The following is a 27,048-nucleotide window of genomic DNA, read 5'->3' on the forward strand; positions in this document are numbered from 1 at the left end:
ATTAATTCCTGAGTCTCAAAGCTTTTGAAAAATTGAACACCTAATGCAGAACGCTTTTTTTTTTAGTTTGTTTTTATTGCTTTTTTTTTTCTATGTATCAATACAGGCTTTGGGACAAGCATTTTGTGCAGAAAGTATCCAATGTCTGTTGAAAATGTTAGAATAGTAAACAAATGAAGTCACTGCTACAAAATATTCTTCTGTGTGTCGAAAATTTCAAAACTTGTTAAAACTTGAAATCAAATGGGAATGTTGAGCTTTATTTTCACATTACAGTTTAAAAAATACATAAAAGAATTTCTTGATTTTTAAAGAGGACTACGCGCAAAATTTTACTAACACGCGCGGCAACTTTGAGACTCTGGATTTATTTAAGATGGCCTTTTTCATTTCTTAAAGACAATCTCACCATTGTGTTATTGGCTTTGTACCAATCTGATCAAACATTATTACATTACAATCTACTTACATCACACACCCAAATAGAAAAAGTTTTATAGTCATAGATGAAATAGAAGGCACTACCAGTCCATTTATACACATTGGCAGATTTATAAATGCAAGTTACAAAAAACAGACCCACACCAAACAGTGGGGTACTTGGAGTGCTTATGATATCGAAAAGTTTTCCAAAGTTGTGTGTATGTGGACTTTTGTTTTACAAAAATTGATTTTAGTGACAAATGAGTTACAAAAATTGATTGTCACATGTACTGGACTATTCCAGTTGAAATCCGTACACCCCCATGAAAGACATAACCTTAATCTTCTACACAGGGAGTGTAAATTTCAAATGTGGTTACCTGATGAATGGGTGACTCCACTTGAAATTTGTAAAGTCATTTCTTCCACTGGGGTATATGAATTTCAAATGGAATAGCTCAAATTTATGCTACATGTAGCAGTCAGATAACTTAAAATCAAGGAGAGTCTATAACAGCTATAATATAAGACATATTGGATTCTCACAATGGGGTACAAAATAGTCTACCCCTTGCATTTTTCAGTAAATATCCAAAGTTAAACAATAGTTGGTGTCTGGTTTGTACATGTAGGCTCTTTGCGTGCACTATCAGCACAACCCATTCCAGATAGATATTGCAAACAGGCATGCACTAAATATTTGCTGGAGTCCAGTCCAATCAAGTCCACACTCTCCTCCTCTAAACTCTTTGGTTCACATAGATACCTGACCAATAGTAAATTGGGAGCACTTTTTGGCAATGTCAAAGAAACCTTATTAGTGGGATCTTTTGTAGATGGGGTTTTATGTACTAACTGCCATCAACCTGTTGTAGCCAGTCAGTGGTGTGCCAAGGAGGGGGAAACTTCCCACTGACTTGAAAAACTGGAACAATTTTACAATTTGCATCTTAGTGCTCACTTTAGACTACAATTCAATTTGATTATGGGCCAAATAAATTAAAGCAAATAAAATTTCACACGATTGTTCCAACAAAAGTTTAAAAGCAGCTCACAAATACCCCAGCCCCTTAGAGATTATACCGTAGTACACCACTGGGGCAGGTGCACGTAAAGTTTACAGCCTGATATGAAGAGCACTTCACCAATATCAGTCTGACATTGGTATAAAGGTGTCAATGTACAAATTATGCCCTTCCTTCTATAGTATTGCAACATTGAAGGTGATGCACAGAGTGTATCAAAATTATTGTAACCTGCTAGTTTTTGATTTGTATTGCAAAGTCAGTTTTTACCAAATGTAACATTTGATTGTCTGGAAATGACCGGAATTTTGACCTTTAAGACATATTGTAACATTAAGCCACAACTTAGGTGTATCTTATGTCGCATTATAATGTCTTTTCCATAATCACTGAAACCGATGGGTACAAATCATTTTGATACAGCATGTAGAGGCTCCTTTGGTGTTTAATTATGCTGGCATAGAGCACATTAACGGTAAAAGCTTTCACGCAACTGCTCTGCAACTCTGTTTGTAATCAAATAACAATATTGTTCAAGCACCTTCTGTGTTATTTCAATTCCTGTCGTAGAGACTGATAACATATAACTTGCGTAGATCCAGAGTCAACTCAAGTGGTAGATATTGATTCCAGTGCAAACTATTGGCACATTCATATGCCCACAATAAAATAATACCTTCCCAGCTTCCCAAATTCAATATTGTCATGGAAAGCCTGGCTATTCATTTTGCATGTATGTATCATAGGCGAGATCCCGGGGGATGGGGATTTATCCCCCAATATTTTGCCAGGGGGATGGTCCATACAATCACCCCCCAATGTTGACGCCTGATAATGGGTTTCTGACCAAATTAACCTCATATTTGCCCATTTTAGCCCCAAAAGTGCAAATTTTCACGCGCTTCGCACAAGATTTAATCTACTTTAACACCATATTTCATCAGTTTAGCTTCAAAATAGCAAAAATTTTCGCGCATTTATATCATAATCTAATTCTGTCGCCAAAGGGTGCTGGATTGACTATACTTCAAGATTTTTTTCCAACTTCATCCCCCCCAATGTCAAAAAGAAATGTTTACTCCCAATTTGCCTATAGTCTCAATACCTTCCTCAAGCCAGTAAAATAAAATGAAATTTTGAGATTTTCTCAAAAGCTGTAAATTTTGCAGGAATCTGTTATGCTAGTTGGATTCCTTGCATCATTTCCTTTCTGAAAATGTATACTTTTATATACTTTTCATCATTACATTTAGAAATACAATAAAAAACAATATCTAAATTACTGACTCCAGGAAAGTATACAGACTAAAAAAGGAACTTTTCATTTCTTGCAACATTTGGTCCTGTGCACATAACTTGATCACCAACTTGATTGTTCCTGATGTTCTTCCTTCCAAGCTTGATGCTATGTCAGTCATTGTGGAAGAGATTGATTACATACAATTTAAATATATAGAGTACAGCCTCAGTCTCTGTGGTAGAAATTGATTATCCCTAGATCGTGTAAACGTTGCCATAGGCGGTTTTCTGCGTTATTGTCATGATTGGCATAATTCACATGTTTTTGAAATGTTTTGTCATAGTAATGTTCTGAAAATTTGACATAACTACCACCGAAGCCATACGCATTAACCTGAAAAAAATAAATCAAAGAAAGCCATATTATTTCTCATTTCATAAGTTCATAATACTTAATTTCATAATTAAGTAATTAAGTCGGTAAGTAATAAGTCAGTCAGTTCATAAATACATACATTTGTAAGTATGTAAGTCAGTCAGTAAAGAAAGCCATGTTATTTCTCATTTTGTAAGTTCGTTCGTTAGAAGTAAGTAAATAAGTAAGTAAGTAAGTAAGTAAGTAAGTAAATCAGTAAGTTCATAAGTCAGTTAATAAGTACGTAAGTAAGTCAGTCAGTAAGCTAATAAGTAAGTGAGCAAGCAAGCAAGATAATCTACAATCCGCAAAAAAACTGTTGCCACACTCAAACCTATTTCTCTGTAATATCTCCCACCCCCTGTTTATCAATGTTGATGTAGATTATATGTTGTCTGTATCTTCAAATTGTTCCCCAACATTGACTGATGGGAAGGGGAAGAGAATTGGGGAATAGATGGATGTTGTTTAAAAAGTGTATAACCTTGGTCATGATGGTTTACACTGCAGCATGGATAAAGTTGAAAAAATTACAGTGGTGTGGCAACTACTTTTTCACGGATTGTAATCTTGGTCTTCCAAGAAAATTTAAATTTATAACTGAGAAAATTGCACTTTTATAGCTGCTACTTTACACAATAAAGACTACATGTAGGGGACTGTTTTCGTGGTGTGGACCCTGTTACTTTTAGAGGTTATCCACTTAACTCATGTATGACTTCTAACAAAAGGTGCTGGTTCCCGTAGTATTCCTCATTCAAACATATTAAATGTATGACCTCAGAGTTACCTGCATGACTTTGATGGGCTATTTTGAAACAGTCATGGTTGCACATGCAGGTACTTCTTTTTAAAGCTAAAACAAGGTATAGCAGTCATTGATAGGATATGCAGCTTATAGAACATGGGTAACCTCTATAAAGTGAATACTTACTTCATCACAAGTATGTAGTGCTAATAGCATCATTATTGCCCCTGTTGTAGGTCTATGTACATCTTTGTGCTGATGTGGAGAATTCACCCAACTGTAACAAAATAAAACCATTCTCAGTATAATAATCATGTTTATGTAGCTGTGGCTATTTAAAGTCATCATATGCCATCTTATTATATGAAATTGGTTAATTTTTTTCAAATCTGATTCTTTATGTCCCAACTTACACCTAAATAGAACCAACTAAATTCATAGTCTTTGTCAGGTCAACAGAGCAATTTTGACATAATGTCATATTCAGACATTAAGTCCCCTATAGAGAGTTCCCGTGTTTTGGGTTACCCGCCATCTTGGAGGGAAACCTAAACTCCGTTTACAATTTTCAGAATACCAACACTCGCGCAATAATTAGCAAATGTTATTTTGTAGAATGTAGCACCAATAGGGTCATTGACCAAATCAAAGGAATGAGGAATACGGCGGTGCGAATCACGTTATAAACACTATTGTAGTCCGTTCCGCTTGAAAATACGGCAACTCTCTATAGATCTACTTCTAGGTAGCCATATAGATGAATCTGGCAACCATTTGTTATGTTGGCAATTAACTTTGTGGTGGATAATTAATTGCTGCAATCAATGTGTGACTTATTCAATCATGCATATATGTATGCGGCGTTATTATTCAAAGTCAAAGATATAGGTGGGATACACAGCATTTTTAGCTGAAATAACCCCTATGTGACCTTTGACCCCATCAATGTCAAAGTACCAAGCTGAGTGTGACACAAGCCCAACATCACTGGTGAGCTCTTACCTACCTCCATTTTAAATATCTTTCAAAGTCGGGATGAACTACTTTGACATTTTCTGCTGTTAGCCTCTTTGGAAATTTTGGTGGACGTCTGTTAAAAACAAAACAAATATCATTGACTTAAAATATGACAAAGTTCAAGTGATACCTGCTTAGAAATACAACATATGTTACCTACATTAAGAATTAGAGCAGAAATTTATATTCATACACTCAGTGCTGTATAATTTGTTTTGACTCTAGCGTGTCGGCTGATTATATCTATTATATGAAGTTACAACAAGCAGACTACAAGATGTGCATGCCAACATAATGTTCAGGACCCAATAATAAGTTTTAGATTTTAAATTTTAAAAGATTTAAAATAAATATACACCCAACACCACAGATGTCCTTTCTTTTGCACTATGTAAGAACTAAACTATACCAAATTTTTTGGTGGGTATGCTCCCCCGGAATTTTGAGGGGGTGGGTCTTTGGGAGCTGACGGCGTACCGGTATAAGGGGGTCTTTCGGAGCTGCGAACCGGGCTGTGAACAAGTAAAATGGGGTGTTTTGGAGCTGCGAAAAGTCAAAATCAAGGGTCTTTCTTGGCTGATCGCCTGGGTCTTTTAGAGCTGAAATTATCAAAATCAAGGGTCTTTCGGAGCTTTATTTTGGTCAAATATAGGGGTCTTTCGAGCTGCGAAACCCAAAAGGGGGTCTTTCCGGGGAGCATACCCGTATGGTCATTTGTGTTGAGTGCCCCCCGGCTATCAGGTCCATGCACACATGAAGAAAATTATTCCAGAAATACCAACACCATCCAAGCATGGAGGAGATAGTCAGTCACTACCATGACTACTGCAAAAATATGGTAACAGGTTGTTACCAAAATATTTGCAAGGCACATGAAAATTTGCCTTCAATAGTTTCTATTAGATGACAAAAAATTTACAGGAGGATGTGGCATAGGAGGAAAAGGCAGGGTGTCCCACATCCCAAAATGCAGCCTTTTGGATATAATTATCAATTTTTCATCCGAGCTTTATTTGAAGCCGACCTTTCTTACCCGAACATCAAATTGTGAAATGGTTCCGATGTAACAGATGTAATGCTAAGGGAACAAACCAAAAATTCAATGATGTCCTATAAACAAAAGTGCATGGTTTCATTATGAGGTTGACCCTCCCTCCTTCCCCTCCCTCCCTCCCTGAAAGTGTGAAATGTTGACAATATCATCCCGAAAGTTAAACTTTTACCGATATTTCAACTACCTTTTCACAAATGTAATCAGACTTTTGAAACTCTTCCCCCATTAAAAGCACTTTCATTTACAGGGCATCATTGAACTTTTGTTTTGTTCCATAAGAAAATAAATGCAGAATTAAACACTTGTTCAAACTGTACTTCATACATAGAGAAAGCAAATTTGTTTGCCTTGAATCTTAAAATTAAAAGCATTCTGTGAAATTCTGTCCTGACATCATTTTGTGTAAATATGTGTAGGTTTCTTTTTGTTATTAAATCTTTACCATATAGGTCAGCATGGCTCAGCAACCCTATAGCACATATGTCAAAGTTGGCGTGTCTCAAAAAAGAAAGTCAAACATTCCAAAAACAAACCACCACCAAAAATTAACCAATCAACCAAAAAACACACAACAAAAACTTAAAAATTCTTACCATTGACCTACAATATCATGATAGCTAATAATGTAAACTAATGAAAAATGTGTTAAAAGGCGCATCTAGTTTTTTATGGAAGATTTATATTAACAGATATGCCACTTGCTGTTGTCCAACTTTCCTGAAAAACACAGAAAAATCCTGAAAATGCACTTTTCCTATTCTTTTGAACAGGAAAGGTAGAAATCATGGTATTTCCAAAAAAGTGCCATCTCTGATATTCAGGAATTTCCGAGGGGTGTTGCACATGGACTCCTGCTGGGACATCGCCCCTGGAATGGCTTGGGCCGCTCCACTGGCCCGCAGGTCCCATAGTGCATGGTATATACAACGCAACAGATCCTTAAGGGCGTACTACACCCATATATTGGTTTGATTGGTCTAAAAAAATATTTTTTCATTTATAGCTAGGCGATATATGCACGGATCATGTGAAATAAAAATTATGAAAAAAAAAAACCCCGTAAAAGGGTCCTTTTTCACCTATTTTTTTTAAAGTTGATTGGTTGATAAGGACGCTTATTTTTTTAGCTTAGCGATAGTACCAGGCGTCATAGGAAGCGCAACACGTGACGTACGAGGCTGGCGAAGATACAGGGCTGACGGCCCCATTCAAAATACACGGTTAGCAATTACAAGTGGAAAATTAACATACTTGCAGTGGGGTACTTTGTCGAACCCCGACGGTTTTAGAGTAAGTTAATTTTGCTTTGACACCACATAACAAATTTAGAATTGTTTGTGAAGATTTCATAATTATGTGTTAATCCAATGGCGACCTCAAAATTGGCGATATCACTTCCATCACCGCCTGGATAGTACGTAGTCAATAGTCAATCTCCATAGGGATGGGCGATACCGATTGTCGATCTAGAGCAGTCAGGGGGTGGGGCCGAATTTTTAGAAAAAAATAAAATAAAATGAAAAAAAAATGGCCGCGGAGCGCGCTTGCGCGACGCAGGGGGTTGTCTGAGGGGGGATGTTCCCCCTCAGAAGTAAGAAACTTGTGCAAAATGAAGATCTAATTGAGTGGTGGACAATTTTGGCACTATAGGCTAGTGTAAAATTTTAGTTGAAACTATAGCCACAAATTTGTAAAATTAATTCCCTATAAATTATGTTAACATAGGAATTTTGCAAATGTCGAAAGAAGAGCGAAAGTGGTTATATGTTTATCCACTACGCTGTCTGAGGACGGATGTTCCCTCCTGAGAAGTTTGAAAAATTTGCAAAATGAAGGTCCAATTCAAGCCATTTGGTGCATCATTTTTACACCATTCAAAACAATTGCTTTAAAAAAAAGGGCCCGAACTCAATTTGCAAAATTTGAGATTCAGTAAACATGGTTAAAGCCGTGCATAAATCGCCGGGATGAAGTCGGTAGGAATAATGACTTTGGTGGCAAAATGTGACGGACCCTGTATCGGGGGGCCGCACTAGTAATTTGCACAGCCCAATGCCTAAAATAATCGCAGGCCATTATTATAGGACCTACTTCCAATCGACCCGACTACTGCATGCGGGTTTTTATTAAGCATAGCCCTACTCAATTACGTGAAATTTAACCTTCCTTTTCTCTCTTCCTTTTCTCCCTTTTCTCTTCTCCTTTCCCCCTTTCTCTTCTCTTCTCTTCTCGCCTTTCCTCTCTTGGGGGGGGGGGTGGTAGCGGGCCAGTCGGCGCTCCCCCTCCCTGAATCCGCGCCTGAAATGAGTAGGATGTGTTTGTTCAGGGATGCGGGTGCGTGTGGCTGTAGGCCTACCACATTAATGAACTACACTTACTCTTCGTGGGATTACGAATCGTAAACACAAACAACACAGGTGATAATAAAACCAGTAGCAAACATCACTTTAATCAACTAGATGCAACAAGTTTACAACTTTCATTTTAAAGCCTTAATGTACAATCGTTTTAAATTTTTAGATTTTTCTTTTTTTCAACCAAAATGATAAAATAGATAAAGGCCCATTCAGTGATTTGCTCATCCAGACGATCGTAAAATCATCAAAATTCAGATTTCGGTACCTTTGTCATTGTCATAGATGTGCTAAACATAGCCTATGCGAGTGGTTCAGCCGAAAGACATTTTACACGAATCTGTAATTTAGATACTGATAGTATCTAAATTAGCTACTGTGCATTTGAATGGGGCTTCAACCAGTGGCGTAGCTTAGCTGGGCGATTTTTTTCCAGGGGGGGCAAATCCACCAAACAAAATTTTAGCCGCGCCTTCCTCAACAGCCCGAAAAGGTTGACCCAATTTTTTTCCGGTGGTTTGAGAAAGTGAAGAGAGAGAGAGAGAGAGAGAAAAAAAAGCGCCCTAAAAAGCAACACATTTTGATATTATATAGTACCATTCTCCCCCCCCCCCTCCTCTCCCTTTTTTTTTCTCTCTCTCTCTTTTTCCTCTTTTTTCCTTGAGCTAGGGGGCGGGCCCAAATAGCGCCAGGGGGCGGGGGCCAGTGGCGTAACCAGTGGGGGGGGGGCCGGGGTGGCAAGGTGCCCCCCGGTCACAAAAAAACTGGGAAGAAGAGCTAAAAATTGGGAAGGGGAAAAGGGAGAAGGAGAGAAAAGAGAAAAGAGGGAAGAGAAAGGGAAAGAAGAGAAAAAGAGGAAGAAAGAGGGAAGAAGAAAGAAGAAAAGAAAAGAGGGAAGAAAAAAGGAAGGAGAAGAGAAAAGGGAAGGGGGAAGAGTAAAGGGAAAGAAAGAGGAAGAAGATCTATACTACTTTCATTGTGAAATTTGTACTCTGAAACACTGATTTTTTAGCTATATGCCAAAAACCAGGCGCTTCAGGGGGCTCCGCCCCCTTGACCCCCGCCGGGGCTTTGCCCCTGAACCCCACCAGGGGCCCTAAGGCAGGCCCCTGCACCCCGCCCGTTTAACGCTTCGCGGCAAGCCGCTCGCTATGGTACAACTTTTCATTAGAAATTGGGAAATTTTTTCAATCTTGCCCGAAGGTCAGGTCTGGTTACGCCCCTGGCGGGGGCCCAAACAGGCAATTTTGGCAGCTACGCCACTGGCTTCAACTTCGTCAGTACTGCTGGGTTTTTTTCCGTTTTTTTGCCAAATTTGTCATTTCAAAAATACCAAATGACAATTTGAATGACTAATCCTTCAAATAATTTCATTTTTTTTACACTTGCGCTGGGATCGCTGAATGGGTCTTTAATATGCAATCATTATGAAAGTTCACAATATATTTGGTGGCGAAAAAATATTGGAAATTTGCAAAAAAAACCAACATCATAAACTTCACCTCTATCACTCAAAATATCTCGCACATATATCACGCCATGGTATGCCGCTGAGTAGGCCTATATCCCATAGACAATCCCGGGGACAATCCATTGGAATTAAATCACTATACTACACTAAGGGGCATTCGGTGAGAGCAAAATGTAAAAAATATGGGGTCATTGGGTGAGAACATGACCCTATTTTTAAATGGAATCTTTGGGTGAGAGCCGAACAGCGCCATAAAAACCTCAAAATCAATTTCTAGTTCTAAATGGCTTCAAATTTCATTGTTGTTTTTTTTCAAAATAAGTAACAAAATCAGTGATAAATGAAAGTTGCTGTTCAAATTGAACTTGTAAGGGTCTTTGGGTGACAGATCAAATGGAAAAATCAGGTGGTGGTCGCATTGCATTCTCTAAATGCAGTAAATTTTCATCTTCAACCGTGTAATGTATGGGATTATTTTGAAATTTTAAAACGATTGAAATATCACAAACAAAATATAGGCCTATGTTAATAAATAATATAAATACAAGCTCAAACCGTTGGGGTTCGATAAAAATATGGTCTTTGGGTGACAGCTAGCGATGCTGCAAAAGGGGGTCTTATCCAGCCCTACATACCCGTCACCTCCAAAGTTGCCGAGTGCCCCGGCCCCCCGGCCTGAAGTCGAGAATGAAAGATTAGAATATTTGCTTATAATTATTTGTTTACAATTTTCGAATATTTTTGTTTTCAATACGTTTCATAATTATACATTTTATTTTTTCTATATTCTGTCAAAAGTAGCCTATCGTATGGCAGACACCAATTAATGGTATCGACCCACAGTACCGATCGGCGGTATCGGAAATATCAAGTATCGCCCAACCCCGAAATACAAAATTATAATGGCGACCTCCACAAACATGGAAATATCATCTGGCAGGAATTATTTCAAGTGAAATAGAACGGATTGTCTTCTCTGATGTAAGTAAAAATGGTGGCATATTAATTATGCTCCAACATACACTGTCAACGTTCTCACTTTAGTTGATTTTGTGCAACAAGTTGTGACAAATCAACATTTTTATCCCAAACACATGTACTTGTGATAGCGTTGTCAGTGTTTGTGAGCTTTTGTGTTTTACTGAGATGGCGACCCTAAAAATCGCCTAGAACTAAAAACCAAGCATTATCTTATCATTAAGATTTTACTGTTTCAAACCTGAAACAGATGTGCTGGCTAGCTGAACACAAATTTTGCATATCATTGTCAACTGGAAGGGGAAAAAGAAGTTTATTTTCTTTAATAATGATAAGTGATGCCAAGCATTTGTTTTCAAAGCTGTGCATAATTAATGCATTTCAAAAAATATATATTTTGGTACTTTTAGGGTCTGACATTAATGCTTAATTTGTGCGCGTGACTGGTTTCACGGTAGCAATTCTGAAATTTTAGATATACTCCAATTTGTAAAAGTGCCCCCATGTACCGCTTTTGGGCATGTCCCTTTAAAAGCATGTAAGCTACATCGATGCCGATGCCACCAATAGAACGAGAAGATTTGCCCCTTCATTTTGCATACCACTTTGACCAATTTTTTTTTTCTCATTTCTTCACAAAATGCAAAAAACCCGCAAAAAAATGCGATGGGTGTAGTACCCCCTTAACAGTACAGGACACTCAGCTTCAATTATAAGGTTATTGACCCTCCTACAAAATTCAATCACTGCCTTATAAGGCCAAAGAAAGGAAAAGGTACATCATATACGTCTTTCAAATACTTGGCAAAAAAAAGGCCTAAAATGGACTACGAGGCACAACTGATTTCACATAGATATGCGCATAAGTTTGAAAGATACACCTTTTTTGGCCTAAGACTGTTGACAACTTTTAAATTGCACATTAGATTTGTGCAAATTATGTGAAAATGAGAGTAAATAAACTTCTTATATTAAGATGCTATTGCCATTCCTTGTAATTATAACAGGAAACAGGGGATTTCCAAGAAGAAAGCAACGACTCAAAATTTCAAAATAACATTTTTGCACACAAGAGGAGTGCATGAATACAGAATTTGTTGTCCAAATAAACTTGAAATGCCACATTCTCTCCCCCTTGAACATATTGGATATTGGTCAGACCTCAAGACATCCGCTTCCCCTTGAAGGAAATTTGATAATCCGCAGCACAATATTGATATGTTTCTATTAAATATTCACCATATGTATCAAGCGCATGGATAGATGAATGATTAGTTTTTATGGATAGATGAACGATTAAGTATTTTCATTAACTACTCTAACGTTACATTTCCAAGTTAATTGGGCTATTCCTGTTGAAATCCTTACACCCCCTATGGAAGAAATAACCAATCTTCCACACAGGGGGTGTAGATTTCAAATGGGTTTACCTAAATTGGCAAATCCATTTGAAATCTACACTCCCTGTGTGGGAGATTAAGGTCATGTCTTTTACAGGGGGTGTAAGGATTTCAAATGGAATAGCCCATTGAAACCATCTGTCACTAAATGGGATGTACATGTAATACATGTTAGAGTACAGGTTGAATTAATTGAAACAATATCTTTATAGCGAATCAATATTTTCTATCAGTCAATGAGTCATTTATAGTTACAATCATTATCAAAACTAGGACACAAATTTGAGGTAAAATGTTAAGAGTCAGTCACCCACCTTTACACAGTATTTTTTGTGGGACCTTAGAGCACATCAGACACATCAAATTACCAAGTTATTGTATGATCATGAGGAATGTTATCAAATAATTTTGATTTTTTTTTTTTTTAATTTGCAATAAATTTCCTGTATATCTTCAATTTGAAAGGTAAACATTTACATATGATTGTCAGCTAGCTTTTCATCCCAATGCAGTTACATACACTTAACAATGTAAGTACATATCATTAGATTAACTATTTTTATTTCAAGGATTGTTAAATGTCAAAAATGTTAATTTGCATAAAATTTGTATTATCGCAAATTTCAAAATTATTTGATATCAGAAGGACATTCCGCATATCATATTAATAATGCAATTGGGTGTGTCGGATGTGCTCTCAGGTCCCACAAAATACTGTTCAAATCTTTTTATTTCATATTAGTGACAATCTTTTGATTTCATATCAGTGACAGCTAGAAGTTTTTTCTAGAGATGGGAAAAGTGAATAGAATCCAAACCATATTAAAGATATTGCCCATTTCTTACTTTGATAGAAGGTGGGGGGAAAGTGGTTAGTGCAAAGCTGAAGATTAGGGGAAAATAAATGCCCCTAATCCCAACATTACTAGTAATCATAACATATCCAAAACCTAAAACATTGACCATAACCTTAACCCTAAAACCTAACCCTAATCACATTTTATTATGTCACATCCTTCTGATTTTACATCAAAAGTGGTCCTCTGTTGGTCAAAATTTAACTAGTTGGCAAATTATAAGGCCCAAAAAAAGGTTTGTCTCAAGTTTGCACGCGTGTTTGTAGAATCGCACGATTAGAGAAAAAATGCGGAAATTTTTTTTATTTCAAATTTTTTTTTTCATTTTTTCGAAAAATTCAGCGAAAAATCAGATTTTTTTTCTTCAAAATACCATCAAAAACCAAGTCGGGAATAAACAAACAAAAAAAATCGCATTTTGCATTTGTTTTCAAACCATTCATGAGCTTTGAGACAAACCTTTATTTTTTTGGCCTAAGTATAAAGTAAGGCAACCATGACTGCAATAGACAAACAACTACCATCTGTTTTTAACATCCCTATAAACATCTGTTTTTAAGATTGGAAAAACAACAGAACAGGATCTCTTGACATTCAATGTTTGCATTGATGGAAATATATTCAATATTTACAATGTAGACCGCAAACAGATGTCCATTTGTTTCACCCATTTTAACTAAAAGTGTGATATGGGCAGATCTGGGCGGATCAATAATCGTGTGCACACAAAAAAGGTCCCTATTGGTTGGTGTGATTTCAATTTATGTTCATGTATTTTACCATAAGTAGAAAAACATTTTTAAAGTGTTATTAACTGGTACTTAATACCTGAGACGAATATAATCATCTCAGCTTAATACTGACTAAAAACCTCGGATTGTTTTTCCTTCAAAATCCACATCAGCAGTGAAAATAATAGCATATGGTTCTTAATCAGCAATTCAAATAGTGCATTTTCAGCTCAACTAAAATTACAGCACTTTTTGAAATATGTGGCATAATATGAAAACAAAAAAATCAAATCATTTTAACACCATTGCAATTGGGTACTACGTACTGTTTTTTTTGTAACAGAGCTCCTGATTGGTTAATTACATGATATAATCATCTGAGTAACCAATCAAAATAGTGCATGTAGATCTCTGAGATTTTTTTAAAAATTTTAAAGATTTTTTAAGCTTAAAAGCTTAAGCCCGTTCAGTCCTGCTGACTATTCTTACTATATATCTGATTGGCTCAATATCTGATGAGACTAAAAATGTTTCCCATATTATGCTGTGTGCATTTCATTTACTGGAAGCAATTTTACAGATTTTCTTAAATTTTGAGAAATCCACAAAAAAATATATTTTGAAGCAAAAGGTAAAGCCAAAGAGTTTCATAAGCAATATGAAATCAATAAATCATGTGAAATTTACACTTTACAATTTTCCTAAAATCTATTATAATCATCATATCTAACCTACTGTGCACTAATATGACAGTACATATTTGTGATTTCACTCATATGTTAACATAAATTTGGACCCTAAATATAAAACATTATTTTCTTCAAATAAATTTTAAAAAACACCACATTTTGCATTTGGGTTTTCAGGCCACCTAATTTTAACCTAAAAGTCACAGATCATGCAGTACAGCAAATCTGAGCAATAGATTAGGACAACTCAAGAACCTTTTGCAAGGAATGTAACATAAATATAATACACATCACAGAGTCTATCTGGTTTTGCAAAAGAGAGCCCAACATCATGAATAGAGATAATGGGGCCCACTATCTAAGCCACACATGATCCTCTACTGAATGACAATTCTACAACGTCTGTGGTTGGGATTCGTTCAAATGAATGAAAGGAGCATCAATCAACATTCTGAAGATGCTTTTCCTCGTTGAAAAGCGAAACTGTCAAACTAGTGAGTAAATCTTGGTTTTGTTTAGCAGAATCTTCATATTTATATCTCTTCAAACCTGATTACAGGGGTGTGAGAGGCCTCAGACCAAAAAAGCTGAGAATTACTCAAAAAAAGCTGAAAAACAGCGTAAAAGCAGGGTAAAAACATCAAATATGGGCTGAAAATAAATGAAAACGCGTAAATGTTATCAATAAAAAAAGCTGATATCAGCTTAAAAGCTGAAATTTCACACCCCTGTGATTAATCTATTCAGTGATTACACTTGTTTGGTTAGGATTCACTGAAATGTATATACCATTTCGATTTTTGGTAACATTTAGGAAAATGTTGGGAAAAGTTCCAGCCCTCACAAAAATGTACCTCATCAATTCAAGAATCACCAATTACAGGCATAGATTTTCCTCATCCATTATTTCTTTGGCAAAAAATCACATGTCTAATTGGTGATTATCCTTCAGGAGCAGGGGCATGCCCAGAAACCATAGACCCCTGGGTGCAAAGTGGTAAGGATAGTCCAAACAGGACTGAATTTGCATGTTTTAGGCACAGACCCGGGGTGTGCACTCATCCACTGCAGCCTGGATACGCATGTGAGGAGGACAGAGATGTAAGTGGGTAATTGCAAAATTTTCTGAAAATCAAACTGGCTCTTGGCTAGATGTCCGGTAAACTTGCATCCCTGAGATCACCTTTGACAGCTGCATCACACATCTTACCTGTGGTATTTATCTTCACTCCTGGGAGGGTCCACATTTCTAATATATGCATTTAGTAATTGATAAGTCCACTTATTATCAGCAAAGAATACATAGCGGACATCGTCATTGGCAGGAGGCGATTTGAAGCCAAATTTACCGCTCACGGCTAAAGTGTTCGTTAACGTGATTGGCGTAAAACAATAAAAAGAAGTTCTTTTGCCTACATCTTCTTCGAATCCTTTAGTTAAGGCTGTGTTGACTCTGAAAGAAACAAAATAACAAACTTTTATAATACCAAGATTTGTTACAAGTTAATCCAACAAGGGAGCAACTTGCCAATCCCTACAACCATAGTTTTAACCCTAGTCTTTTAATCCCAACCCTAAAAACCTATCTTCTACTTCTACTATCACTCATCCTATCCCTAAAACCTATTTCTATAATTCAAAAGAATTCATATGTAATGTCAATTAAACAAAGACACAAATTGCTATTCAGCATACTGCAAACTCATAATGACGATTAATGTCATAATTTAGCTGCTGAAACACTTGAAATGGAACAGGGATGTAAGAAGGCCTCAAAAATAAAACCCTGAAAATCTGGAAAAAGCACTTGAATTTGGGCTAAACAGCCCCCAAATGTACTGAAAATAAATACAGGAATGAGAATACATTTCAATGGGGAAAAAAGGAAAATTCTGAAAAAAAAGGAAAAGTGCATAAAATATGGAAAAAATGCTCAAAACGAGCTAAAGAGAATTAAAAACGCAGAAATTTGGGCCAAGCAATCAGCACTGAGGGTATATTTTCATTATCACAACAACGTTCGGTTTTTAGAAACCAAAATATGTAATTTTGTTGTATTATATAAGTGGCTACAAACTTATTTTGACCATTATATTTCTACATGTTATTTATGCTGATAATTGCATAACCTTAGTACCAACAGTTCATGTTGCAATTTAATTAAAATTCCAATAAAGATCTGCCTGGCAGTTACATATTCTCCCTGCATGCAGACAAAATACAATATCAGTAATCCATAGCGTGTCTCAACCCTTGCGTGTCTCATCTTAAAGTGGCAAACTATTCTTTTCTTTTGGGGTATAGGGAAGGGGCAAAAAAAGTGAATTTCAAAGGGAAGGAAAAACTTGGGCATTGCCTAAAATAGGTAAATTATCATTGATTTTTATTTTGATGAGTGTAATTGGGGGAAACAATTTTGATACCTAGTCCTGATCACTTCCTTCAAATTGTATGGAAATCTAACCACTTTTCAGAGGAACTGTTATGTTGAAATGTGGTACATGTTTAGCACCTAAACATAATCAATACCCTCAAAGTTTCATGAAAAATCCAGCTCTCTTTACCTAATTGACTTCAAATGACCTTGAAATGTCCTGGTACATTTTTGGCGCCTAAAGTTGATCATTTCCACCAAGTTTCATAAAAAATCCAAAAATCTTTAGCAACTTACCTAAATACATAGTCATTTGCATCTATTTCTTTGCCCATCTTGGAGCCGTTCATCATCCCACCATTTCCTATCACTGCACATCGTATACAAGATGAGTTGTCCTTTGGTAGTTGGCCATCGATAACACGATCATCAAATAAGTACTGATTATTAGGAGAATCTAACATTTTTAAACCAGATGCAATAACTAAAATAAATGCAGAGAGACAACAATGTTATTAACATCAAGTTATGTGGCTGAAGATCCTAGAAAGACCTTTAAAGGCATATATTAAGTAACATTTCCATAAAAAATAGATTTGTATGTATTTCTTTTCTATAAAATGTTAGCTTTTACTGTAAGATATGTCCCCTTTTAATTTTGAGCCGAACAATTGAGGTAAAGCAAAGAAAATTGAGAGAGATGTGTCAAACCAGAACCACCTATAACAAAAACAACAGCTTTATATTTAGTGCAAATACATGATTATTGTGCAATATGGCCCAAGGTACACATTATAAACCACTTAGCATCAAAGTTATCTGATAAAGACACAATATGTGTGTGACATTAAAATTTAAGTAAGGTGAAAGTATACATACTTTTTTTTACTTTGTTTTGATTGTTTGATGATGCAGTTAGACAAAATATTTTGTACCGAAAATGTGTGGTAAGATCCCTTTAAAGTAATGCATATTGTTCTTATCCTAACAGTGTGATCAATTTATATGTTTTTAAAGTGACGTATGTGACCTTTAGTATACACTTATTATGGACGTCACTTCAATCAAAACATCAGTATGCCGGACTTTGTCGCCACCCTGTTACAATAACTGCCAAACTTGTTTTTTTGTAATTTTGAGAAATAGTATAAACTATGGTTCAATAATGAATTTAATCATATTTATTCACCAAGCTTTGCACAATAATGAGACAAATTAAAAGAAAAATCAGAAATCATTAGGGTGATTGCGTAACTAATGCATGTGACTTTTACTGACTTTGACCTTTGACAAGAGCAAAATCTTCAGACAAACACTTGATGAGTTAGGTAAAAACCCTGGTGTTTAAATGCCTAACTCACCATTTATAACCTGTAAAAGATGCCTAACTCACCCAAAAATCTCCTTTATGATTGGTCAATGACTTAGGCATTATTACAGCAGGTGCACATGCTATTAATGAGTAGCAAGCAGGGTGACGATGTATAAACACTTGGAACTTATCATGGGAAATACTGCAGTTGTGTAAAATGTAGTTCAAACCATATATACATGTGTATTTGAAAAAGGTACTAGTACAAACAGATTTCAATTTCACACATTGGTAAAACCCTGGGATAAAACAATAATGAGTAAGATATTTCTTTCCCAACGAATGCAAATTAAAGTACAGGATGTTGATAAAAAAACAAGAAAGATATAGATCCTTCCCGCTGTGGGATGTGCCGCAGATATGGGCAGCATTTTCAAGCTCGTAGGTTTAGTTGTCGGTTGCAAATTTCAGGAAACTGGTTTAAGGAAGGGGTGTGCTTTTTCAAAATTGTTCTGTTTGTTAGCAACATATTCAAATATTTTCTCAAATTTTGGCTAATTCTGGTTCATTTTGAACAAAAATCATTCTCTTTGGGTCTCTTTTTGTCAAATTTGGTATAAATTTGGGTCAGTTTTTAGATTCCCACATGCACATCCTAATTGGGCTATTCCATTTAAAATCCACACAACCCCTGTGGAAGATTTTGGAAATATCTTCCACAGAGGGACTACAAATTTCAAATGGAATTAGCACATTGACCAACTCTATTTGAAGCTCACCCTCCCTCTGTGGAAGATTCCAGTTGAATATTTCTCAGAGGGTGTATGGAAATTAAATGGAGCTGCCTAATGTGCTCATTCCATCTGAAATTCATACTCCCCCTGTGGAAGATATTTCCAAAATCTTCCACAGGGGTTGTGTGGATATTAAATGGAATAGACCAATTCAATCCAAAATCAAGAACCCCCTACCCAATGTCTCTTCATCGGTCCGTCCATCAGTTGGTTAATCGGTCACTCTAGTTGTCCATCACCATATCAATGGGTCCCATCTACAGACAGGAAGACAGACAAACACACAGACACAGCAAATCCAATACTTACCATCATAGGCCATATCTTTCCAACCATTGATGCCTTTAAAATCTTGCAGTCTTTTATAGTCATCTTTATTGATATGTTCATTCCACATTAACAAAGGCATATCTGGAATGTATATGTTCTTCATCTCCTTCATGGTAAGCATCTTCCGTCTCACTGTGTTTGGGCATCTCTGGTAAATCAAAAGAAAATAAAGAGGCAAAGATTTAAAAATAATAAATAACTATAATCATTTGAAAAGGGCACCGCATTCGAAGAACAATCAGATTGTACAATGCCCACGGCAACAAACCACTAGATTATCAAAATCCTATGAACGAGACTAGTGTAGTAGGCTGTCAAACATGTTGATTACATTTCTCCTACATGTATGCTCTTAAAGACCATTGATGTTATTTGACCAGTTCCCGTTTCCTAGATGGGAGGGAAGAATAAGCTTTAAAACTAAACTATATTTGCTTGTCACCTCAAGACTGGTAGTGGTGGCTTTGTCCATTTTAAATCCACTCACCTCTGTGGAAGATTTTGGAAATAACTTCCACAGGGGGAGTATGAATTTCAAATGGAATGAACAAATTAGCAGCTCCATTTGTAACTTACCCAAACCCTCCCTAAGTAAAAGATTCAAGTTGAATCTTCCTCAGAGTGTGTATAAAATTCTAATAGAGCTGCCTAATGTGTTCATTCCATGTGAAATTCATACTCCCCCTGTGAAAGATATTTCCAAAATCTTCCACAGAGGTAGTGTGAATTTTAAATGGATATAGCCCATTGCAAGTCTTGGGTTGTGTGCATAGCCATAGCTTGAAACATGCATGCTGTGAGTGAGCAAAAAGTGTAAAATGTTCAAAGTTCGTACTCCATAGTACATTTGCATTGCTAAGACGTGACATAAACAATTATTAAATTTGACTGGTCATGTTAAATGTACATTTAACAGTGTTCAAATGAAGAGATAGAGGTTTTCAAAACTATACGAAAAGTGGGCTAGGTCATATATTTTTCTCCACAAAGAAACAACCATGACTAATCATTTCACTGTCCTAAACGAACCGTGAAATACATGTACATTACCATTGTCTAACCAGTAACATTGGCAATGTACCTAAAATTGTTGGCTAATTTCATAATGTCAACTACACAAAATTGGGCTATGTTTTGAACTACCATTTCATAAATACCATATTCTTAATGTTTTTGATACATATACATTAGGGGCTGTGCAATAATTATGTGTACCTGGGAATTTTCAAAATGGTCTGCCAAAAATCGCTTGACCCCCCAAAAATCTTTGCCCCCCCCTTTTGTTGACGTGCCAAAAAACCTTCGCCCTCTTTTTACGGGCCAACAATTCATTGCCCCCCCTTACACATGCAAAATTTTGGGGAACCCAAATTTAAAAGATTAAATTGTTCAATCATATAATGCGAGGGCAGCAAGCAAGAAATTGCAGGAATGCGTTCCTCACCTTTTTGGGGTGCATATAGAAATGGTGCCCAAAAAATCTGTGCCAAAAATTGCTTGCCCTCCCCCTTTTGACCTGCCAAAATCCCTTGACCCCCTTTTGACCTGCTAAAATATGCTTGCCCCCCCTCTTTTGGCCTGCCAAAAATCTTTTGCCCCCCCCTATAATTCACCAGACTGGGGGTACACATAATAACGTATATAATATTCTAACAACCGCCATTCATTCATTCATTCATTTATGCAGTAACTTAAGAGACATGGACTATTTTGAACAAAATTTTAAGACTGTCTACATAAAAAACAACAATATTAGGTGCTTATTTGATCTTTTTTTAATGATGAGATGAAAAAATAATGAACAAAGCATTACATACATGTACGTACGCCATACTGAATATTTGGTCTAAAACCCTCAAAATGTACCGGTAATTATAATATCTTAATTTTGTGCTTGAACTATGAACATTTTCAAGAAAAGTAAAAACGGTACTAATATCACCTTAATGTCAACCCTGATCACTATCAATGATCCGTAAGCTACGTACAGTGATCCGTAAGCTACGTACAGTGTGTACAAACTAATGATCCATACATCCAACCTGGTGTAATATTTAATATGTTGCGTGCCTGCAATATTGTGGTATGCCTGCAATATTGCAGTATTATAGGCATAGCCACAACAGGCTACACAGAAATTTTACCTCCAGAATTCTTCTACTTCTTGCATTCACTCATGCATTGTATATGAACATGGAATATTAATTAATACTCTGCATGCTAGCCGTAGGTTTCAACATAAAAAGGTCAAGTTTCGAGATATTTTCTCAACCAATTAAAGAGTTTCCAAAACAACAGGAAACAAAAGGAAATATATCCTTTGTATGCCTATATCTCTCAAGATCAATATTTCCAAGTTCAGACTGATTTTGCTTGATCACATCACATATTATGAATAGGGCATCTAAATCAGGCAAAATTGAAAATACATGGATTTTGTGGACATTGTATTTTCCCCTCATTTTTTTATTCAACCACAAATGATCTTAATTTAGCATCTGGCTCCAGGTCCAGGAAAAGAGATCCACCATTTTTTTAATCGCTTGGAAGGAACTTAAATACACAATTTACGCTATGAAAAGCAATAAATGCGTTTTTTTGCTGAGCCTATACATAAACTTTAATTATAGCCACAAAGGTGTTCACCCTTGTGCATTATCCATCTGCAACCATGATTGATGAGTTAATTCCTGATTCTAGAATAATTTAAACTTATTATTGAATGCAAGTTGCTTTTTCTTTAAACATGAAACAATTTTCCTTCTAAAACAAATTGCTGTGCCTAAATACCGTAAAGATTTGCCTAATGGCACACATGGGTTCCTTTGCCTTAGGGACCGTTTACAAACACTTGTTAGGGGGCCTGATGCAAAAAGGGGCCCTAAAATTTTTGACCCTCCTCCGGGGTTAGCTGAAAAAAATGACCACAAATTTTCCTGGGAAAATTGACTTTATATGCTTTTCTATGGGGTTGACCCATAATTTTCATGTCAAAAGGGGGGGCCCTGAAATTTTGAGTACTCGAAAGGGGGGCCCAAAAATTAAGGCCCCCCTTACAAGTGTTTGTGAACGGTCCCTTATGGTAAATTTCATGTGCATGACTAAAGAGCTCCTCTGAAAATCCCAAGAATTGACGGTCCATGGCCCTAATATTTGCTGGTGGGATTTGTCCGGGAGTGCAGTTTTAGTTTGTGTCTATAAAATTTCAGTTTTGTTTAAGGGATCTAAAATTAGCGTTTATTATGCGTTTCGACAGTATTTTTGTGGGACATGAGAGCACCTCAGACCTGTCGAATTGCCTTCTGAATCCGCAGCATGTCTTTCTAATATAAAATAATTTTCATTTTTTGAAAATCACACTATAATACAAATTTTATGACAAATTATATAAATTTGATATTTTTCAAATTTTGATATATAACAGTCCTCGGTAAATTATATAAATCTAATGATATATTCTTAAAGTGTATGTAGCAGGGAGGAAAAGCCGACGGTCAATTGAAAATTTTGACCTTTCATATTGAAGATTTTTTCCCCAAAAGACCTATTTTTTTTTTGGTGTTTTGGGAAAAAAATCAATATCTTCAATACGAAAGGTCAAAATTTTCAATTGATCGTCGGCTTTTCATCCCACCTACATACACTTCAAGTATAAATCATCAGATTTATAAAGTTTACTTCAAGTACTGTTAAATATCAAAAATATCAATTTTAATGATTTGCCATAAAATGTGTATTAAATTGCGAATTTCAAAAATCAAAATTATTTGATATCAGAATGACTTTCTTCGTATTCAGAATGCAATCCGATATGTCTGATGTGCTCTAAGGCCAAGGAAAGTCGATTTTGAGTTTCCCGTCACCCGCCCTCACTTCATTTTCTGACCCTCACTTGAATTCATTATTGTGATTTACCAAAAAATACCAATAAAAACTGGTTATATTTGCAAAAAAGTATGAATATCCCTTTATTTTTTGTGGAAAATTCAAAATCAAAACATACATTTTGCTGTCAACCTTGCAGACTCTAAATATACTTTTGAATCTCATTTGGGCTATTAAAACATCCATCTTCAAGTGAGTGAGCGGCAAAATAACAACACATTTTACATGCGTGTTGGTCATATAATGAAAGGCAGACAAATAATGAATAATGAGTAATGAAAAAGTTACCTCACTTGTTTTCAGAAATAATGTGACGGGAAACTCAAAATTGACTGTTAGGGGCCTAATGTCCCAAAATAAATACTGTCCAAACGTTCATACCCCAGCCCTTAAGGGAGCCCACAATGTGTCATTATGCGAACTTTACGGAATATTATTCTTCCTATTATCAATTATGCACCCAAGATATAAAACTTCAACTCTTCGACATAATTTTGTTTATGAAACAAATATATCCAATGGCTAAAAATAACAATTTCTTTATGTGGTGAACAGAGCAGGAAAACAGGGTTAGCATGGGGGAAGTCTCCATCACACCAATTCAGTTCAGGTCAAATTAATGACACTTTTATTAGCTGCTGTCAAAGTGGTAATATTTGCAGGATTATATTTTCACGCTACATGTACACGAATGGAAAACCTTCTTGACGGTATATTACTAAATAAATATTGTCACTGGACAGGAAAACCCTCACATATGCATTTTTGTTGTTAGAGTTACTTACTTGGAAAAATATGCAGAACAGATAAAACAAAATGTCAATTTTCGATCTGTTTTTACTTTGCAGGGGACATAAAACACAGTTTAACAGATAGTTCTTGTGTCCCCAACAAAATGATGTAGGCCTAAATTATTATGGCTTTAAAATTAAATCTTTCAGCTTGACAAATTTCTTTTGTTTAATTACTTGTTTATTATTTTCTAAGTCTTTCCCCTATTCCGCTTTTTCTTACAGGAGCTAGAGCTTGCTTTGGAGCACAAAGTCTTGCGGTTAATTCCCAGTGGTAATAACTTGCTGGGGGTATTGACTTGAAAAACCAAAGTCTGAATTTAATTGGCAATATCTGTAGATTTAATTCAGACTACAGTTCTCCACATGGTTCATTTAGAATTGGGGAAGTGAACCATGAGAATACTCTGTCCTTCAGAGGGGATGTTAAGCCGTCGGTCCTGTGTATAGAAAGTCACACCTACACATATACATCACAGTCAGTTTCAAAAAGAGTAGGGTGTTACCCAGGACTGTCCTAATCTTTCCAAGTGTTGTTTATTCACAATCTAAGTACAGACATGATGCACATTGAAAGGCTCTCACTTGGAACTGATTCTGATGGCAAAAGAAAAATGTTTAGTTGCTCTCCACAAAATCTTGGGTCAGGTTTTTTTTAATCACATTTTTTAAAAGAAACCTTAATGTTGACAGTATCATGGACATAAATTTAATATTTGTTATCCAATCATTTTATTCATTAAATGCATATTTGATAATTAAAAAAAAAAACCAAAAAAAAACCAAGAAGTATTTCCATTTAACATTTTTAAATTCAGTCCAAAAACCACACAATGTTTGACTGTAAAATGTTCATCAAGGTTTATGGAGGAAGAGCCAAAGGGCTTATTGGCCTAATATAATAAGCAGCTCTGAACATGCTCTGAACTTGCAGAGTGTAAAATGCATGTAAAATGACTATTATAAGAATGAATCAATCAGGATATTAATGACAGCTGCTAATTAGTTTACTGGGCTACTATATGTACACCCTTGTAGGAAAATAGCTCATGTGTTAAATCATTCATGTCTATTCATTTCAGTTTAGCAACAATTTTAAACTGTTGCGATTTGGTAGTTCACAGCATCTTATGAATGGTAGTGAGATTTGGCAAAAATTGCATTGATCATCTCATAGCAAGTGTGTAGAAGAATTAAAATATCACAGATATACTTTTGTAGGTCCTGTGGTTTTTGAGTTATGTTGTAAAGAGAGCTAAAACAACAACACTTTTGTAAAACATATCTCAATCACAACAATAAATCAAGGAAGTTTTCAAAGTATATGATTTGTAGAATAAACTTTGCAAATCATTGAAGTGTTATTTTTCAATAATATATTGATTTAGATAATGAAAATCGATTTGTTTTGGCTGCTTCGACCTAAAATACTTAGCCTACCCTTAACCCTTTAATCATAACAAAGAAAAGTATTTTTTCCGCCAATTTTAAGAGTCTTGTAGGAATTGTAAAAAAATAGTATCTGAATCAATGAAACATAAATTTTGAATGTACTTGTAAACAATGATAATATGATATCACCGAATTGCTTGTTTACAAATTCATATCAAGTCAATTACACAGCAATAAAGCTAGATGTTGTTTCGCTTCACTTAAGAAATGAATATTAAAAGCAAGTATACAAGCAGCAGGTAGATGTCAGCTATCATCCTTCATTACTATATAGTTGTGTTCATACGGTCAGAAATAAACCCGGAGTTAAGGTAGGTGCACTGGTTGGAGTAAATCAAAACTTCATAACCATTTGATGCACAAAATGTCTGACAACTTGGTGTATTTTAAAAGATAAAATCACAAACTACTACGTCAGACCATTCACAACCAGTCAAAGTCCCCATTTTTTGTAGCACTGTGAATTTTTGTATATTCATGAGTGCCGATTGTTCGATTGTGACGTGTCTAACAATCATGCCAGCATTGTGTGCCTTCGCGTATATACGTGTCGTAAAAATATGCGGTACGTGCGTAGCAGTTTAAATACCCTGTTGCATTTCATGGAACAATCGGCCCTAATTAACGGGTAATGATGAGAATTTGACTGATTGGAGTTTGTCTGATCTCTTTCGTCCATGGAGTACCTGTCCTTGGGGTAAGATTGGGGTAGAGGGGTGACATATAATGTGTCGTAGTGCTCATGTTAACGATGATTGCTGGAAGTTACGCCACCCTTTACTTCTAACATTTACATAATTATACTCAAAGAGTAGCAGGCTAGGAATATTGTATCTATAGCAGGATATTTAGCAACAGGCCCATTAATTTTTCATGATTGTTACTGCTCTGAGCAGTTTTGCAGTTTCTTGTATTCACAAACACCTGCACATTGGGCTATTCCATTTAAAATCCACACTACCCCTGTGGAAGATTTTGGAAAAATATTCCCCTGTGGAAGATTTTGGAAAAATATTCCACAGGGAGAGTATCAATTTCAATTAGAATGAACACATAAGGCAGCTCCATTTGAATTTCACACACCCCCTGAGAAAGATTCAACCCAAATCTTCCACAGAGTGAGGGTGAACTTCAAATGGAGCTGCCTATGTGTTTGTTACATTCCTATTTCCAAAATCTTCCACATGGGGAGTGTGAATTTTAAATGGAATTGCCCATTATAACCTACATGTCAAAAATATTTTTTGTGGGCTTTTAAATTCACAGTACTGAAATCAACTGTGAACTGAAAGTGCAAAAATAAAAACCTTGCTGATATTTCCCTGCTATAGAGTGCATGTACTGCAGGAAAAACTGACCATGTAGACTCACTTAACAAATAACAGGTGTATTATATGTATTTCCATGTATTCATTACAGTACTTGGAGTACAAGTGTATAGCCTACATTTTTTAATCAGTCACTTGTACACTCACCAATGAGTCAATGTAATGTAATATAAAATAATGTAATTTTGTAATGTTATGCAAGGTAATGCTATGTCAATTCTAATGTGTACATACGTTAATGGCATTTTAACATTTTTGATGTCGCTGATCAGACATTTAATGATTGATTCTTTCTTCCTTCCTTCCTTCCATCCATCCTTACATCAATCAATCAATCAATCATTCAATCAATCATTCAATCATACATTTGTTTATTTAATT

At 35.9% G+C, this 27,048-nt stretch overlaps 1 protein-coding gene across 2 annotated transcripts in view; it reads right to left on the bottom strand.

Moving 5' to 3' along the window:
* Positions 1-2,254: 2,254 nt before the first annotated feature.
* LOC140159101 (alpha-N-acetylgalactosaminide alpha-2,6-sialyltransferase 2-like) overlaps positions 2,255-27,048 on the bottom strand; it is a 35,090-nt gene continuing 10,296 nt past the window's right edge. For both annotated transcript variants that reach the window (XM_072182449.1, XM_072182450.1), the window contains 6 exons: positions 19,191-19,359; positions 17,073-17,259; positions 15,612-15,854; positions 4,857-4,940; positions 4,037-4,127; positions 2,255-3,081 (listed from right to left, as the gene is read on the bottom strand). In XM_072182449.1, the coding sequence (XP_072038550.1) occupies positions 2,914-3,081; positions 4,037-4,127; positions 4,857-4,940; positions 15,612-15,854; positions 17,073-17,259; positions 19,191-19,359 (942 nt within the window). In that variant the 3' untranslated portion in view covers positions 2,255-2,913. The remainder of the gene's footprint in view (positions 3,082-4,036; positions 4,128-4,856; positions 4,941-15,611; positions 15,855-17,072; positions 17,260-19,190; positions 19,360-27,048) is intronic.

The sequence above is a fragment of the Amphiura filiformis genome, chromosome 8, assembly GCF_039555335.1.
Source record: "Amphiura filiformis chromosome 8, Afil_fr2py, whole genome shotgun sequence".
NCBI classification, from domain to species: domain Eukaryota; kingdom Metazoa; phylum Echinodermata; class Ophiuroidea; order Amphilepidida; family Amphiuridae; genus Amphiura; species Amphiura filiformis.